Source organism: Rhinolophus hipposideros, assembly GCF_964194185.1.
Source record: "Rhinolophus hipposideros genome assembly, chromosome: 16".
In the NCBI taxonomy this organism is placed as follows: domain Eukaryota; kingdom Metazoa; phylum Chordata; class Mammalia; order Chiroptera; family Rhinolophidae; genus Rhinolophus; species Rhinolophus hipposideros.
In genome coordinates, this window is record NC_138062.1 from 39,169,415 (window position 1) to 39,188,723 (window position 19,309).

Below are 19,309 nucleotides of genomic sequence, written 5' to 3' on the forward strand. Positions count from 1 at the left end.
ATCAGGGCGACGTGTTCTTTGGTTGGAGATAAACCAGATGCCTCTTAGAAGCTTACAGATGAGCTTGGGATGTGGGGACACAGAAAAGGGAACTAGCATGAGCAACTCCGATTCATGGCTGTTCCAGGCCAGGCCTGACAAAGAGCTTTAGCGGCGGCGTCACCTCACCCTCACAGAACGAAGAAGCTGAGCCCAGAGCCCAGAGCTCTGGTCTCCCGATCTCTAAGCTCACTCCTGTCTCACACGGCCCAGAGCTCCAGGGAACACGGACCGAGGGACTGTGGGCCCACACCTGGGGCCCATCCTGGTTTGACCACTCCCGAGCTATGTGATTTTGAGGAATCACCGACCTCTCTGTTCCACAGTTGCCCCCCAACCTGTAAAATGCGGAGGATGACAATCCCTTTGTTAGAGTTGCTGGAGACTCAGAAGCTAACCTCATAGAACACACTGCTACCCTGCCATCAGGCAGACCAAGCACCCAGCAGATACTGATATACTGTACCATTTCACTTCCTCCTGGGGGCTAACCTAAAAGATCACGTGTCTGCATTATAGACAGGGAAACTGAGGCTTAGGGGGAAAGAGCAAGGTACCCAAAGACAGAGTGGAACATGAACTTGGGTCTCGCCTAACCTCAGTAGCCTCCCACAACCTGTGAACCCCTCTGCCAAGACTGCCACGTGGGCATGTCCTCCTCCTCCCCCGCCTCACCTGGTACTGTTTAAGGACGCCATTGACCATAAGCGCCGACTGCTTATCCACTCTCTCAGTGACAGCATGGGCCACTGCATAATAGGACTGCAGGCCACGAGCAAGGGCCTGGGACACACCATACTCATCATCGACATCTTGCTTGGCATTCCTGGAAGCAAATAGAAGCACTGTGTGAGGACATACATCGCCATTTGTGACAATGCACTTCTGACAGAAGATTCTGAAGCCCTTCCTGCTTGATAACCCACGACCTGAGCCTTAAGGTAAATAAAAGTGTAACTAGACAGTCTGAGGAGAGGCAAGGCAGCAACTCTAACCCAGGGGAGGGAGGGGGTTGCTAAGACTGGACTCCCCTTTGTGTTTCCACACTGGCTGCTGGCGGGATGGCGATGAGTGCCATCCAGGGAGAAGCTGGGATTCTAATGGTCCTGCCCATTCCCCTGCGGGAAGCTGGTGGAGTAGGAGCGTGTGCAGGGACGTCTTACTCAATGATGTGCCGGGCGTCCACCTCAGAGACGTCATCACTGTCTGGATCTGGAATCTTCTTCTTCTCCTCCACAGGCAGAGTAGGAGGCTGCGTTGGCTGTGGCTGTTCCTCCTCCTCCTCCTACCAATAGACGAGCCCGTGTCACTTCAGGCCATCCCACAGGGGTGGGCACAGGAGTCACAGGGGAAATCACACTTTTGGAAGCAAGTGATGTTTGTAAAACTCTCACGCCTTTTATCACGGAATGTGTCATGACTCTTCTTTGCATCTTTGTTTAATTGCTCAGTGTATTATTTTTAGTTTTCCAAGCACAGAGTCCAGACATTCCTTTTTAAGGCTATCTCAGGGTATTTTGTACTTTTGTTACTAATAGTAGATTCCCTATGCTCCCCTGTACTCATTAAACAAAGTATACTACACATTTGTTCTCCAATCCATTCAAGCAGTTTTTCACTTGAATCTCATGGATTTTCTAACTATTAAACATTTCGTAGCCCATTTTTAATCTTTACTGCTCTTTATTTACTTCCAGTTTTATTAATATGGTTAAAATGCCTAAAACTGTCAAGTAACACTGGTGATAACAGGCATCCTAGTTTACTAAGAGGTTTTCTATAAACATAAATTAAGTATGAGTGTTGTGTTTAATTAAAGCGATTTTTCAGCATTTACTGAGCAGATGAGAAAGGGATTTTGCATGACATGTTGATAAAATACACGTGTGTATTTCCCAATATTAAACCATCCTTGTATTCCTGCTGTATAAGTTATATACAAAATCCCAGCAGATTATTTTCTTTATGTATAATGGAACTGCTATAAAACTAAAAAATATATATTTGTAATTAATCAAAATTCAGTGGGATTTCCCTTGGGGCATGAAAAATGATTTCATAGATCACTTGGAATAATGAACAGATGATAATAGCACAAATGTTTTGCCCCCTCCCTCCCCCCCAAAAAAACAAAACATAACGGGTACAGACTTATCCTAACTGATATTAACACGTATGAAATTAAAATAGGGGTGAGACTTCTGGCTAAGTCTGAGTGAGGCAGTCAGCAAATTCTCTCCTCAAAAAGCAACTTTACAACTGGACAGAACTGGCAAAAGCAATCGTTTCAGAGCTCTAGGAGACTGAGAAGTATTAATGCTTGAAAAACCACTGACCTATGGGTAAGAAGAGTGGGAACTTGTAGTGTTCTTACTTGGGACTGCTTGAATTTCTCCTGCCCCACAGCTCTGTCATGAAGGTTCTGCGGGCAGGCAGGCTGTGAGGGCTGACTGCTGAAGCTGATGGGGAACTAATTCATTTTGTGGTGGTGGGCAATCGCCATGCCAGCAGCACTGTTGGTGGCAGTGAGGCTCTCAGCAGTGATTGGGAAAGATATCAGTAGCTGAGGCTGTGACTATGAGCGGAGGAAATGAGAAAGGGCCTGGCAGAAAGTAAAGCCAGGGCAGACTTGAAAATGGCCTAAATGTGAAACTTGTTTCCGCTATACACACTAACCCATTGGCAGGAGACAGAAGTCTTACTGGCTGGCTCTAGGTATTTGAGCACAATCTCTGCCCAATTGAATGACTTCTCCTTAAGAGTCAGGATTAAAAACAAAAATGAGAATAAAATCCAAACAATAAATTGATCAGAGACACCAAAGGAAGCACACACCGTAGGGGAAATAATTCCATGTATTTAGCCCAGGTAAATTACTAAACAGGCAAACAAACAATACCACCAAAACAATCCCCACTAGAGGTGAAGTTAGAATCTAGAGTGGCTAAAATAGGCTTCCCCTAACAATTACAATACCAGCAAAAAGGAGGAAAGTGTGATAAATACTCAGAAAAAAGCAATTGAACCAGTCATTATTCCCTGCTGTTGGACTTAGCATACAATCTTTGAAACTATTATTATAAGTATGTTCAAAAATATTATAAACATGTCCAAAAAACTAAAGGAAACCATCTTTAAACACAATGAATCAAGAAATACAGAATCTCAATAGAAGACAGAAACGATAAACTTCCAAATTTGATTGAAAGAATAAAACTACCAAGCCAAAAAGCTGAACAAACACCAAGGAAAATAAATACAAAAAGAGGGTTGACAAACTGCTAAAATCCAAAGACAAATAGAAAATCCTGAAAGCGAGAAAGATGAAAACGAATCATGAAGTACAGAGGAACATCAATAAAATTAGTGGCTAAATTTTCATCGGATACAAGAGGCCAGCAAGTAGTGGAACAACATATTCAAAAAGAAAAAGGCTGTGGACAAAGAATTCTATATCCTGCTAAACTATTCTTCCAAAATGTAAGCCAAAGAAATACCTTCCCAGATAAACAAAGACTGAGAGGGGCGGCCGATTAGCTCAGTGGGCAGAGCACCATGCTCTTAACAACAAGGTTGCCAGTTCGATCCCCACGGGCCACTCTGAGCTGTGCCCTCCACAACTAGATTGAAACACTAGTTGACTGGAGCTGATGGATCCTGGAAAAACACACTTAAATAAAAATAAAAGTTTAAAACAAAAACGAAGACTGACAGAATTGTTGCTAGCAAACATGCCTTATAATAAATGATAAAAGAAGTCTTTAAGCCTAAAGGAAGTGATAGCAGACAGTAACTCGAATCCACAAGAAGAAATAAAGAGCATCATACATGGTAAATACATGGATCAACATAAAAGACTCTATAAATACATTTTCCCTTACTTCTACCCTAGTAACTTCTTTAGACTTAGGCTGGAGACTACATAAAGTATTAATTAGAAGACTGTGTGTCGGGTTTATAACATATGTAGATATGCAATATGTACGACAGTAACAGCACAAATGAGAAAGAGCAAAGCAGTTATACTGGAGCAAAACTTCTTTCTTTAACCAGAATGGAGTTATTATTTATCTTGAAGTGTACTGTGATAAATTAAGATTCATATTGTAATCCTCAGAGCAAGTATAAAGCAAATAACTGAAATAAAATTAGTAACGACTGAAACATACAGAATAAAATGTTACCCTAAAAAAGTCAACACAAAAGAAGACACTAAAGGAAAAACAGAAAAACAAAAAATGACAAGAGACAAATAAAGAAATAACAAAATAGCAAATGTAAACAAAGGTATATCAATAATTAAATTCCAATGGACAGGTTTAAAGTAACATATAGTAAAGGAAAAACATATACCATACCAACAGTAATCATAAGAAAGGTGAAGTGACTATACTAATATAGATCAAGATAGACTTTAAAACAAGAAATATTACTAGAGACAAATACAGATATTGTATGATAAAATATTAAACATATCAGGAAGATATAAAAACGAAGTATACCTATGAACAGAGCATCAAAATATATGAAGCAAAAACTGACAGAATTTAAAGGAAAAATAAATTCAACAAAAATAGTTGGAGATTTTACTACTTCATTCTCAACGACTGATAGAACTAGACAGAAATCAGCACAGATATACAGGACCTGAACAATACTATCCACTAGCTCAACTACCATATATAGAACACTCCACCCAAAGGCTGCAGAATCCTTTTTAAGTGAGCATGAAACAGTCTCCAGAATGCTAGGCCATAAAATGAGTCTCAATAAATTTAAAAGAATTAAAATCATACAGAGTATCTTCTCCTACTACAAGAGAATTAGAAATCAAAAACAGGAAAAAATCTAGGAAATTATCAAACGCTTAAAATTTAACAACAAATTTCCCCCCCCTTCTTCTGCCTATCCCCCACCCCACTCCGGTTCAAGCGGTTGTTCCTCAGTCTAGTTGTGTAGGACACAGCTCCCCGGCACATGCTGTATTGAGCCTTGCACTCCTGCCTGGCTGAAGGCAGTCGGTTGCCGGCAGCTCACAGCAGTTCACGCCAACGTCCAGAGGCTCACTGCAGCCCAGCTCCAGGGAGAGCCGCTATTCACAATCTTAGCTGTAGAGGGCGCAGCTCACTGGCCCAGGTGGGAATCAAACTGGCGAGGAGCATGGTGTTCCAATCACCTGAGCCACTGGGCAGAACCAACAACAAACTTCTAAATTACCCAAAGGGTCAATCAATCAATCAATCAATCATAAGAGAAATTAGAAAATATTTTGAACTGAATGAAAACAAAAACAACTTATCAAAATGTATAGACTGAAGCTTAAGCAGTGCTTAGAAGAAAATTTATAGCTTTAAGCATCTACACGTCAATAAATTTATAGTTTTAAGCACCTCAAATCAATAACGCAAGCTTAGAGCAATGAAAGAGATATCACCGATCCCACAGAAATATGGTGAGGAACTACTGTGAATAACTTTATGTCAGCAAATAACTAAGATGAAATGGACAATTTCCTAGAAAGACACAAATTACTAAAACTGACTCAAGCAGAAAAATCAGAATAAAACCTGTAACAGCTAACTGAATTATTAATAGTAACTAAAAATCTCACAATGAAAAGGCCAGGCCCAGATGGCTTCACTGGTGAATTCAATCATATATTTTAAGATTAATACTGGGGCAGTCAGATGGCTCAGTTGGTTAGACCATGAGCTCTGAACAACAAGGGTTGTCGGTTCGATTCCCACATGGGCCAGTGAGCTGCGCCCTCTACAATTAGATTAAAGACAATGAGCTGCTGCTGAGCTTCCAGAGGGGCGGTCAAATGGCTCAGGTGGTTAGAGGATGAGCTCTCAACAACAAGATTGCCAGTTCAATTACCACATGGGATGGTGGGCTGCGCCCCTTGCAACTAAAGACTGAAAACAGCAACTGGACCTGGAGCAGAGCAGCCCTGGAAAAACACATTGTTCTCCAATAAACTAAAAAAATTTTTTAAAAAATAAAAAGACGAATACTAATTCTTCACAAACTCTTCCAGATAGAGGAGGGAACATTTTCCAACCCACTCTATATGAGGCAAATGTTAACCTAACATAAAGCCACACAAAGATATCACAAGAAAACTACATACCAATATCCCTCATGAATATAGACTCGAAAGTCCTCAACAGAATATTAGCAACACTGACATACAAAAAATATTGTACACCAGAACAAAGAAGAACTTGTCCCAGGAATGCAAGGTTGGTTTAATGTCCAAAATTAATTTATGCAATAAAGCATATTATTAAAGGGCAAAAACCAATCAACTTAACAGAGAAAAAAAGTATGAGACAAAATCTAGCCCGTTCATGATAAAAACTCTCAAAAAACTAGGATTAGAAGAAAATTTACTCAATCTGATAAATAGCATCTGTGAAAAACCAACAGCTAATACCAATCAGCACTGACAGACTAAATGCATTACTCCTAAGTTTGGAAACAAAGCAAGGATGTCTGCTCTTGACATTTCTATTCAACATTGCACTGAAGAATCCAGCCAGTGCAATATGGCAAGAAAAAAGAAATTAAAGGCACATAGACAGGAAGGGAAGTAGTAAAATTGCCATTATTTACAGTAACATGATCCTTACGTGAAAATTGTACAGAATCTACAAAAAACAAGGGCTGGCCCGGTGGCTCAGGCGGTTGGAGCTCCGTGCTCCTAACTCCGAAGGCTGCTGTTTCAACTCCCACATGGGCCAGTGGGCTCTCAATCACAAGGTTGCCGGTTCAACTCGAGTCCCGCAAGGGATGGTGGGCTGCGCCCCCTGCAACTAGCAACGGTAACTGGACCTGGAGCTGAGCTGCGCCCTCCACAACCTCCACAACTAAGACTGAAAGGACAACTTGAAGCTGAACGGCACCCTCCACAACTAAGACTGAAAAGAACAACTTGACTTGGAAAATAAAGTCCTGGAAAAACACACTGTTCCCCAATATAGTCCTGTTCCCCTTCCCCAATAAAAAGAAAAAAAAATCTACAAAAAACAAAAACCAAACTATCAGAACTACCAATATGAGTTTAGCAAATTAATAGGATAAAGGTCAATATTTTAAAAAATCAATATAAAAAAATTGTTTTTCCATGTAATAGCAACAAAATATTCAAAAATACAATTAAGAAAATTCTATTCATAACAGCATCAAAGGAATAAAATATTTAAAAATTTAACGAAAGTATAAAAACTATACTCTGAAAACTATAAAACACCACTAAGAAAAATTAAAGATTATCAAAGTAAATAGATTATCAAAAATAAATTCCAGAATTGTACACTTGGAATCTATGTAATTTTACTAACAAATGTCACTCCAAAAATTAAAATAAATAAATAAATAAATAAATTCCATGTTCGTATACTGAAAGAGTAAATATTGTTAAATTGCGATTTTCCCAAAATTGGTATATAGATTCAAGTCAAACCTAGTAAAAATGCCAGCAAGCATTTCTGTAGTAATTGATGAGCTGACCCTAAACTTTATATAGGAATGCAAAGGATCTAGAATAGACAATAAAAGCAATAAAGTTAGGGAAATAACACTACCTGGTTTCAAAATGAATTAGAAGTTACAATAATCAAGATAGAGTGGCAGTGGCACAATGTTAGACACAGAGAGCAACAGAACAGAAATGAGAGTCAGAAACAAATCCTTAGACTTATGGTCAACTGATGTCCCACAAAAGTGCCAAGACTATTCAATGGGGGAGAGAGTAGTCTTTCCATAAAATGGTGCTTTATAAAATGGATATCCACATACAAAATAATAAACTTAGACCTAGAAATCAACTCAACTATGACCCCAAATGCAAGACATTAAACTATAAAACCTCTAGAAGAAAACACAGGAGAAAACTCTTTGTGACTTCAGAGTTTTTAGATACAACACCAAAAGCACAATCTGTAAAAACAAAAAAAGAAAAAAAATTGAAAAACTAGATTTTACCAAAATTTAAAAATGTTGCATTTCAAAAGACCCCACTGATAAAAAAAGGCAGGCCACCTAGAAGATATTTACAAGTTATATATCTGATCAGGGACATGCATCAAGAACATATAAAAAATTCTTACAACTCAATGAGATGACAAACAACCCAATTAAAAATGTGCAAAAGATCAGAGCAGACTCAGCAAAGAAGATATATGAGTCCCATGTATCTTGGTCATGGAGCAGTCTCACACAGTCTCCTCTGCAAATGGGCTCTGGGGCTGGCGCCCCCACCCCCCGCCCCATCACCCGTGATCTCGCACTGAGGCCCCGAGGGGTCGGCGCTGAGGTATCTACCAGCCCACAAGCAAGAGCATGGCAGCCGATCCCTCCAGTGGCTCACTCACAGCCACCCACAACTACTACTGATGCCGCCTGGGTTCCACTTCCAGTCACAGCTCCTGTGGAAGTGCCGAGTACCCCGGGGAAGCCATCCCCCACCACCTGGGTCTCCCCAAGGCTGACCAGTCACTGGTGGGCAAGCTTCTTTTTCGTGAAGTCCACTGTCCCATTTAGAGCCACAGTGCTGGAGTCCCCAGAGCACCCACAATCTCCCCAGGCCTCCAGCAGCACGATCTCCTGCGACCTGGCTCAGGAAGCCACAGGAAGCAGCCTGGTGGCCAGCCCAGCAAAGCCAAGGCCGGGCCCCATCCTGAGTGGCCACCACCAGCCACCAGACTTCCAGACGCTAGGCTCTTCTGAGCCCCTCCCCACCTTGCCCCACAGGCGAGGCAGGCTGCAGCAAGCGGAAGCAGTCGGGCTCTTTTGTATCAAAACAGCAAAACACCAAAAAGGAACTTGAGCCTCTCTGAGCCACATGTGAGCCTGCTGCCATCCCGTAACCGTGTGCCTTGCACCAAGTGGCAAATAAACAATCATCCAGCAAAAAAAAGAAAGAAGATATATGAATGATACATAAGCCTCAGAAGAGATGTTCAACATCATTTGTCACCAGGAAAATACAAATCAAAACCACAATAAGTTGTCACTACACACCCACTAAGATGACTATAATCCAAAGGGCAGATAACACCAAGTGCTGGTAAGAATGTGAAGCAACGGGAACTTGGGAACTGGCACAACACTTCAGAAAACAGTTTGGCAGTTTCTTAAAAAGTTAAACATAAACTTACCATATGACCCAGCAATACCACTCTTAGGTATCTACCCAAGAGAAATGAAAACATATGTCCACACATAGACATGTGCGGAAATGTTCACAGCAACATTATTCACAATAGCAAAAACTGGAAACACAATTGCTCAACTGGTGAAAGGGTAACAAAACGTGGTAGAACTGTACAATGAAATATGACTCAGGAATAAAAAGAAGTGACCGCTTGATATACAGAACAACATGGAAGAACTTCAAAAACATGTTAAGTGAAAGAAGCCAGATACAAAATACTACACATCATAACTCCATTTACATGATATACCTGGAAAAGGCAAATCTGTAGAGACGGAAACTGCATTGGTGGTCTCTGGGGCAGGAGGGGGCAGGAACAAACTGAAAACTGACAGGAGGGAGCTTTTGGGGGTGATGAAAATGGCATGTAGCAATAATTGTACGCATACAACTCCAAAAATTCACTAAAAATCATTGAATTGTACACTTCCTATGGGTGCATTTTATGGTATGTAAATTATACCTCCATAACTCTGTTAAAAAAATTACAACAAAATGTTACACTGGTCTAAGAATCATTAGAATGTTAAAAGAAACCAAACAGGTAATCCTAAAAGGACTCTTTTGGATATAAATACCAACTACCATTTTTCAAAAATACCATAGGTCAATGGAGAAGGGATGGGTTACATGGCATGCCAATTCTCTTAGTACTACTGGGAGGGGGAAAAGGTAGAGCTCCACCCCATAGTCTACACCTAATAAATTCCAGACGACCTTAAGTGGTAAGGAGGGAAGGGAGTGAAAACAGGACAAAGAGAAACATATGGATAAGTGAACAAAAGCTGACTTCAGGATGAGGTAAATACCTCAAGAACACTTAAAACTTCAGTTGGAAAATACAACTGAATAGAAATAGGCAAATGAAGCAAACCATTCACAGAAGAAACTTAAATGGTAACACCTAAAACAATGTTCAACCTTAATAGAAATCAAGGAAATGCCCATTAAAATATCCTTTTTAAAAATGTATAGGAGTGGCGAAGCTTTGGAAGGCCCTTAAAAGCCTCTCAGGTCACTGAGCCCAGCTGAAGAGGAGTGCAGCAGAACCCCTTGCTGGACAGATGCTAACCGTGAAGCACGCCTGCCACAGAAACTGTGTCCCTGAGTTACCCTCCCAAGTAGGCAATGCAGACGGACGGAGGAGAAGGCTCTCCAGCAGAGCTTTGTCAGCCAGGGAGAAACTAGCAATCACCTTAACGTGGCATAATTAAATGACTTAAGAGAATATGCACAAAACCATTTATAATGTTTCCAAAGAAGAGATTATAACAAGCAAACCTGTACGTGACCTAATGCTCACAACTTCACACTGGTTATTTTGGGGGGGTGGGGGAGGAGGCAGTTGAGCACTTGAAAGGTAACTATGATCAAGGACATTAAATTCTACCTAACTTGATTAATTCAGTTTAAAATTAAAACAGTCGTGTGGCCAGAGGCTACTACATTGGGCATCGCTTCTCTAAAGCACCAACCTTCCACCAGGCCTGGGGCCTCGACTGTCCTCTGCCTCTGCCCATCTCTTGCCCCCTACGACGCCCTGCTGGAGTACGACAGGGTCACAGCGTTCCAGGGTGACAGACTCATAAGGGATAGAGGTCATCGCTACAGAGTGCTGAGGGCCTCGACAGCAGGAAGTGGATTCTTACCTCCTCCTCTTCTTCTGAGCCACTTTCTTCACTATCAGATCTTGGAGCTACTTCATACCTAGAAAAAAATATTACTGTTTTTAATATAAATCTCCCCCAGACTGGCATGATTCACTTTCCTTAGCAAACTGGCTTGTTTCCAAACGCAAGCAAAATCACCCCCAGCTGCCAGCCAGCTCCCAGGGAACGAGGCTGACTCAGGACCCTGGAACTTGCAGCTGGAACTTGAGGTCCAACTCACCCTGGGTTCATCTCGAGCCAAGCCTCCAGCTGCCCTGCTTTGGGGGCGTCCGTGCCCGTGAGGATCTTCCCGCTCTCCACGTGGATCACTTTCACAGGCAGGTCGCTCATCTGGCTGGTCTCGTCCAGAGGCTGAAAAAGAGCAACCTGTGTGACTTTAGGTTCTGTGGTGTCCATACCTCAGGTGTTTGCTAATCATGGCCAACTGGGAAAGTGCCCTCACAACTCCATGGCCAGAAAATGGCACTCAAATGTGGCCAGTAGTTGTGAAAAGGGGTTACCTGCATATTTATAATTCAGGAAAAATATATAACCCATTGATGACAGCAGTTTCTTTGAGGTAATTGACATAGATGTTTTCGTTTCCAAACAGGTAATATATTCATAGTTCAAAACTCGAAAGTGTAGAATAAAGTGTGAATTCTCCCCCGTCTCGTCCCCCCGCCTGACAGCTCTCTCTTCATAGACGCCCACAGTATCAGCTTCTGTGCCTCCTTCCAGACCAATTCCAGGCAAAAGAAACAAGGACTGGTTTCTCCCTTTTACACAAATGACTGTACTATTCATATTCTCTGGCCCTTGATTTTCTTCCATCTATACTGTATTTGTTATTTCATTCTTTTTTGTTAAATAGCTAACTGGAGAATTTGAAAAATGAAACAACTAACTTCCTGTTAGCAACAAATATGGAATGCTTTGATTTCTCATATTCAGGTATCAACTTTGGATGAACATTTCCCCCTTCAAATTTCCTGGAGAACTCTTTCAGGATCAGGATGGAGTTCTTAGTTTTCACTGTGAAAATTAATAAAGAAAACATTGGATACTATTAAACTGGACTAAAATCGAAGGCCGGAAGGCCTACAGAGGGAGCTCTACCGCACTACCACTCCACAGCAATTATACCAAATAAGAAGTCAATTACAGATCTGCACAGGAAGAGACCTACCTTGAACTCCCAAACAGGAAGTGCATCTACTTTACGACACAAACAGAAAGGTTTTCCTCTTGCCCAGCAACAAGCCCAGCCAACTGAAACCCAGCTCAACCAATGAGAAGCTGTCATCACCTGAACTTTTACTTTATTCCAGTGAATTTTCATTTTTCTTGCTGATGATTTCCTTGCCCCACCCTTGTTTCTATAAAAGCCTTCCATCTTGTGTAATCCCTCAGGCTATCTAGCTGCTTGCTAGACGAGATGCTACCCAATTCATAAAACGTTTAATGAAGCCTATTAGATCTTCACATTTACTCAAATTTTATTAACAGCGTCTTCCAGGTATACTTATACCTCCCCTCCTCCCTCCAAAGTGCTATACTCTCACCATCAACACAACCCACAGAGCATAGAGATGACAATTTCACCCTCAGAGTGGCCCACCATGGAAGGTGGCACAATCCCTGCCACACAAACCCTCTGTGGCTTTCACCCCCAAGTGCGCCTTGGGAGTGGTTAACGGTGCTGATGCCTGCACCTGTCCCCCCCTAGAATTGATTCGAGTGCTCTGGGGTTTTATAAAAGCTCCCCAGGTGATTCAGATTACAGCCAAAGCTGAAAACCACTGGCTGGGAACAAGGACAATTCACAGCCATCTGTTACTACACAAGAGGGACAGCTGCAGTAATTGCCCAACAGAATTCCCTGAACTGATGTTTCCTTTGAACACCCCAAACAATCTTACAAAGACTATACTATAGTAAAATGCCACCCCATATTTTTCCCTAAAAATTCCATATAACATTTTAAATAAAATCATGTGAAATAAATGTCTTCAAGTTAATCACTAGTTGTTACCACCTAGGAAATGGCCCACAGGAAAAGGAGTTCATCTGCTATGGACTGAATTGTGTTCCCCCAATTCAAATGCAGGAGCCCCAACTTTCCAATGTGACTGTATTTGGAGAGGAGGTGGGGGAGAGTAGGGTTAGATTAAGTCATGAGGGAGGGGCCTTTGTGATGGGACTAGTGTCCCTCTAAGAAGACAGCAGAGTTCACGCTCTCATCCCATGTGAGAACACGGGGGAGAAGGCAGCCGTCCACAGGCCAGGAAGAGAGCCCTCACCAGGAACCAACCTTGCTACCTGTACACCCTGGTCTTGGATTTCCAGTCTCTAGAAATATGAGAACATAAATGTCTGTTATTTAATCCACCCAGGCTACGATGCTATGGTATTCTGTTACGGCAGCCCAAGGTAAGAGAGCATCAGAAGGTAATGTACACGAAGGCGCATTACAACAATGTCCACAACAGGAGAGAAAGGAAACAATGGAAATAGACACCAATATGGGAGGAAGAACAGAGCTGCTCAGTGCACATCTCTGTAACAACTATAAATGGGAAGCAACTTAAAGAGCTATCAGTCTGAATGATGAAATTGATTCTAATATATCAACATAATAAAATGAAAATAGAACTACTGGCTTGATATGGAAAGGGGCTCAAGATATTCGACTAAATGGGAAAAATCAGGCTAATGTCTAAATTAACCCAAACAGTCCCAAAACAAAACAATGAGGATATAAGCATAAAGACTTTGGGAAGTACAGAGAAGATGTCACCCAGGGATCAACATGCGTGCCTAGGGCTTCTTACTTTTCACGTTATCACTTATATTTTTTCTGTAAGAAATATGACATTTCAGTGACGTCCATGAGCTAATATGGGAAGATGTCTGAGATACAATGCTAGGTAGGAAAAAGAAAACCATCCAGTGGCTCATGCATAGAAAAAAACAGAAGCAAACATTCCAATGGTTACTAATGGTTTCCCTCTGGGAAGTGGGAGGAGGGGTCAGGGGAGGTAGTATACTAGGTATGCTTCTTATTGACACATCTCAGTTTTATACATTTCTCTTCCAAACGAGTGTATTACATTGGAACGGCTGCCTTCAGGAGGCGGGCAGGAATGTTATGGAAAGATGGGCATGTGGGGACAGCACTTCTCCCTGAGTGGGCCACTTTGTATGGTTATGACTTTTGGAACAAGCTAGTGTTTCACACACTAAATAAATAAACAATGAATAAATAAAACCAATAAAGGTGGAGCAAACCACACTATTGGGGCACAAGAAGGAAACTATGCCAAGTAACTTTTGTACCCAGTATTTGGAGCACAGACTCTCGGGAGGAAGATCTCCAAACAAAAACTGACCTCTAGCTAGAAGACTCCTTTTGCGGAGGGCAACACGCTAGCAATTCTGAATATAACATCCTGCATATTTTAGGACTGAGCAAATAAGGAAACACATCGTAACTAATGGGAGCCAGGTTTCTGTTGTTTCAACATGGAAAGGGAGGAGGACAGAAATAACCCCATGGTACTGGGTGAGAATTGCTGGCATCAGCGTGATGTCAAGGTTTTTTATACAGCTAGCAATGCAAATGTGAAGCATACGTACACCTATTTCCTACATCTGTCCACTGAGAGGGCCTAGAAGCAATGATATTCCAAGAACAATGAGCCCTCCTAGACCCTGGTTTCTAAATATCTTTCTCCGAGAAAAGGAGCCAGGGCTCCATGAAGAAATGGTTCACTCCAGGGCTTAGGCAGGAAAAGCAGACAGTGAGCCTGGACCATTCCAGTGTGCAAAGAAGTCAGGAAGCCCCCAAAGAATGATGGGGACATGTCAAAAGAACGCAGGAGCCAATCTGAAGGGGCTCCTACTGGCCTAAACTGGAGCAATTTGAGCATAAACGACAGTGAAGGATTAAACTACGTGAATCCATTAAACTAAATAACAATCCAGGAATCGGCACCAAGAGCTGGCAAACTACAGCCCATGGGCCAAACGGAAAAAAAAAGAGAAAGCTTTTCCTTCCTACAGAAAGCCAACTACAAAACCCAAAAGAATGATGGGGAAAATCAGCATTCCATAACCATTGAAGCAAAAACTGATACAGGCAGAGATAACCAACAGACGCTGACACCAGTGGGTGTAAGTCTGAGGAGTTACAATATGTGTACACAGCCTCACGTATCTCCCCACAAGGTACTTAATAATCACAAAAGGAAAAGCAGTAACTTTACAGGGGACTTGCCTTGGCCGACACCAAGGGATCAAGGTCAACACCACCAGTGATGGAACAAATCTACGCCATATACTCGATGTGACGCACCAAGAAGTACAGTGTCACTTCACGGTCGTTCCTGAGAAAACACGTAACCTGAATCTAATCACAAGGAAACATCAGTCACATCCAAACTGGAGGCCACTATAGGAAATATCTGGTCTGTGCTCTTTAGAAATGCCAAGGTCATAAAAGGCAAGAAAAAGCGAGGAGCTGTTCAATTTCAAAAGAGATGCAAGAGACCACCACTGAGTGTCATGTGTGACCGGGGCTGTCTGTTGCCGTGAAGGACAACAGGACAACTGGCAAAACCTTAATAAGGGCCGTGGATTAGATCATAGCATTGCGTCCATATTCATTTCCAGTTTTTGATCATTGTACAGTTATGAAAAAAATGACCTTATTTTTAGGAAATGTACACTGGAACATACAAAAGTAAAGTGCCATCACGTTTACATGACTCTCAAATGGCTTAAAAAAAAATGAGATGTGGTAGGTGAACGTGATGACCACTACACTATGGAAACGTGTGAAAAAATGATACGTGAAAACGGAAGCTGGGTGAAAAGTACGCAGGAATTCTCTGTACTGCTCTCACACCTCTCTTGTGAGTCTAAAATTATGTTAAAGTAAAAACTGAAAAATCAATAATGTGGCACGTGAACAGAAAAAGATCTGGAAGACACCCAATATTAACAACATTTCTCTGGGTATCAAGGAGGGATGGTGGCAGGGGACATACATGGCTTCTTACCATCATCACATACAGCCTATGTAGTTTACAGAAAAAAAAAAAAAAAAACTGAAAGATGAAACAGACCTAAGCTCCAGGGCTGGTATTGCCACGAAAAGAAATCCCTGGTTCCTCACCTCACCATCGGGTCCGATTGCAGGCGTCTGTCCTTCTGCATTTTCTGCCTTCTGGAAGTAAAGAGAGACACGGTCACTCCCTAATGGCGGAGCTGAGGCAACACACACTCCCGTCCCACCAAGGGGCAGGCATGCGGCCAGGCCCCAGCGCACCTTCTTTTTCTTCTTCTTCTTTTTCTCCTTGGCGACCTGGGCAGCCTTGTGCTGCCGCACCAGCTCCGTGAGGTTAGCCACATACTCGTCCGTCTGCTGCAAGAGGTAGGCCAAGCGCTTGTCCTTCTTCTGGTCGATGAGCTTGCGGTACCCTTCCTCATCTTCCGCCTGCAAAAGTGTGTGGTTACAGCACTTGCTTGTGAGACATGCTCGTCCATGAGCACCCAAGGCAGGCAAATCAGAACGAGAAGTCTACTGCGGGCTGTTAACCAGCAACCAGACCCACATTTAGGTAGCACTTACGCACAGCGGCACTGTGCTGTATGTGCCACTATGTGCCTTTCACGTAACTGTCACTGCTCCCTTCAGTATTTCCCCAACGCCTCCCCAGGCCTAGGCCCTGGAGGACCTGCTGGACAGACACAGCCCTGCTCTGACATATTTAAAAAGGCTAACAGCAAGTTCTGTCGCCTCTGCCCACAGACACAACCCCAAATCCAAACACTTCTCTCCACTTGGTCCAAGCCACGTGGCTCCCACAGACCCCCGGGGCAAACCCCTCCCAGCTTTCTAAGAATAAGGTGGATCACATCACCCTCTAGCTTGCAGCCTCCCATGGTTCCCCTGCATGTTCAGAATTAAATTCAAAGCCCTGCCCATGGCCTCTCTTGGGTCATGGTCCCAAGTGACCTGTCATTGAGACTGACTTCTCCCGGGCACCACGCCATTGCAGGGACCACCTGCTGTGCATAGCACTTGGCTTTTCCCCATCTTGGGTGCTTGCCCTTGGTTCCTCTATCCCTAGGAGGCACTTCCTCCACATTTCCGCACTTGTGGGTTATGCCCACCCTTCCTGTATCACCCTGTCAATCCCATCCTCATCCTGCTTCATTCCCTTCAGTGCACTTTCCAACACTCAAAACTATTTGTTGGTTTCACCCGGGCATCTCTCCCCAGGGCTGGCACCAGCCCCGAGGGCCGGGCGGGTCCTACCCTCACTACTGTGTCCCGTACATACAGCAGTGCCTGGCAGTCTCTGCCCAGAGAGAAGCATCCGCACAGTGGGTGAGGTGTGGGATTCGAGACACACCACCAGCGGCTGACGGCCAAGAGGGGTTGTATCTCCATGTGCTGGAGAACGCAACAGCCACCTAACCGGCTGACGTCACGCAGTCACTCTGACGGTTGGTGTGTTCGGGCAAAGGGCTGAGGCCAGTCCTTTCAGAAGAAACCCAAGCCCTTTCTTTCTCTCTGTCCCCCTCTAACTCTGAGCAGTAAAACGACTCAGCGTAATGCAGGGAGATGGGTCTCTTGTCCCTGCAACCCCCAGTGCACACACCAAGGGACACGAAGTCACAAACGCAGAATCTTACCATGAGCCTCCGCATCCTCTCCTTCTCAATTCTTTCATTTTCCTTCTTCTGCTCCCGCTCTGTGTTGGCATGGTACGTGGCCACTGCCTTTGTGAGTTTCTGAATTTTGCCAGTGACCGATCTGTGATATTCTTTGAAATCCTTGGCATGCTGAAGAATGCTGTTGAGGTATTCCTGCAGCGACAAACACAGACAAGACTACTCGACAGGAGTCACTGTCACACTTCCTCAAGAGAGGCAAAACTTTCAAGGCAGCTTGTTTAAAACCAAGAGGACTTAATCAGAACAGTACTGTGACAGTCTGCCTTGGTGGTTCTGCAGTCTTTGTGTGAGGAGAAAACCGTGTTGGCAGCTGGTGAGAGGCCCTCCGCTGTACACCGCAGACAGGCACTCAACCTCGCTGAGACACGCTGTCAGGGACATCAATTGCTTAATGTCCCAGCGCTCCAAGTTATTCCACTGCTAGGAATTTTAAGGAAATAGCAGAGACTGGCTGAAAAATTCAAGTATGAGAATGCCTATCCCAGTGTTATTTTTAACACTGGAAAGTTGAGAATACTCTAGATGTCCCCAAACAGGAAACAGTTACATAAACTACTGGATGCTGGACACATTGAGATGGAATACAATGCAGACATTAAAAGGCATGCTTCAACGATACTTTAAACAGGTCAATGTCTGTATATATATGTTTAAAAGGCACAATTTAACTTTTGATTACTATATGTATACAGAAAAAAATGAGGTTGGAATGATACATATACCCAAATGTTAGCAGTAGACTATACTGATTGTTGACTTTTTTTTTTTTTAAGAAGGGCGCAGCTCAGTGGCCCATGGGGGGATTGAACTGGGAACCTTGGTGTTATCAGCACCACGCTCTAACCAACTGAGCTAACCGACCACCCCACTTTTTGTTATGTTAAATGATACCAGTAACAGATGTTGATTATAGAAAAACTTCAGAAAATATAAATGAGTGAACAATAAACAGAATCAATAAAAATCCTACTTGAGTACAGATTTTGGTCTCCTTGACTGCTCTTTTAAAAACCTAACTCAGGGCCGGCCCGGTGGCTCAGGCGGTTAGAGCTCCATGCTCCTAACTCCAACAGATGCCGGTTCGATTCCCACATGGGCCAGTGGGCTCTCAACCACAAGGTTGCCGGTTCGATTCCTCAAGTCCCGCAAGGGATGGTGGGCAGCACCCCCTGCAACTAAGACTGAACACGGCATCTTGAGCTGAGCTGCCTCCCAGATGGCTCAGTTGGTTGGAGCACGTTCTCTCAACCACAAGGTTGCCAGTTCGACTCCCGCAAGGGATGGTGGGCTGCGACCCCTGCAACTAGAAAACGGCAACTGGACCTGGAGCTGAGCTGCACCCTCCACAACTAAGACTGAAAGGACAACAACTTGAAGCTGAATGGCACCCTCCACAACTTAGATTGAAAGGACAACAACTTGACTTGGAAAAAAGGCCTGGAAGTACACACTGTTCCCCAATAAAGTCCTGTTCCCCTTCCCCAATAATTTTTTTAAAATTTATAAAAAAAACACCTAACTCAGATCAGTCCCTCTTCTATTCAGGACTGTCCGTGGCTCCTACCTCACTGCAAGCAATAGCCCAGTTGTCCCCTCAGCCAATGACCCTGCAATGCTCCAGCACCCCTCCCTGTCCTCACCACCTTCCACTCTC

The 19,309-nt window shown here is 43.2% G+C and overlaps 1 protein-coding gene across 6 annotated transcripts in view; it reads right to left on the reverse strand.

Moving 5' to 3' along the window:
* SMARCA4 (SWI/SNF related BAF chromatin remodeling complex subunit ATPase 4) overlaps nucleotides 1-19,309 on the reverse strand; it is an 84,964-nt gene that overhangs the window by 44,569 nt on the left and 21,086 nt on the right. For all 6 annotated transcript variants that reach the window (XM_081076521.1, XM_081076525.1, XM_081076526.1 and 3 more), the window contains exons 9-15: nucleotides 17,614-17,787; nucleotides 16,241-16,408; nucleotides 16,088-16,138; nucleotides 11,150-11,280; nucleotides 10,909-10,966; nucleotides 1,203-1,324; nucleotides 715-865 (exon numbers count right to left, since the gene is read on the reverse strand). In XM_081076521.1, coding sequence (XP_080932647.1) covers nucleotides 715-865; nucleotides 1,203-1,324; nucleotides 10,909-10,966; nucleotides 11,150-11,280; nucleotides 16,088-16,138; nucleotides 16,241-16,408; nucleotides 17,614-17,787 — 855 coding nt within the window. The remainder of the gene's footprint in view (nucleotides 1-714; nucleotides 866-1,202; nucleotides 1,325-10,908; nucleotides 10,967-11,149; nucleotides 11,281-16,087; nucleotides 16,139-16,240; nucleotides 16,409-17,613; nucleotides 17,788-19,309) is intronic.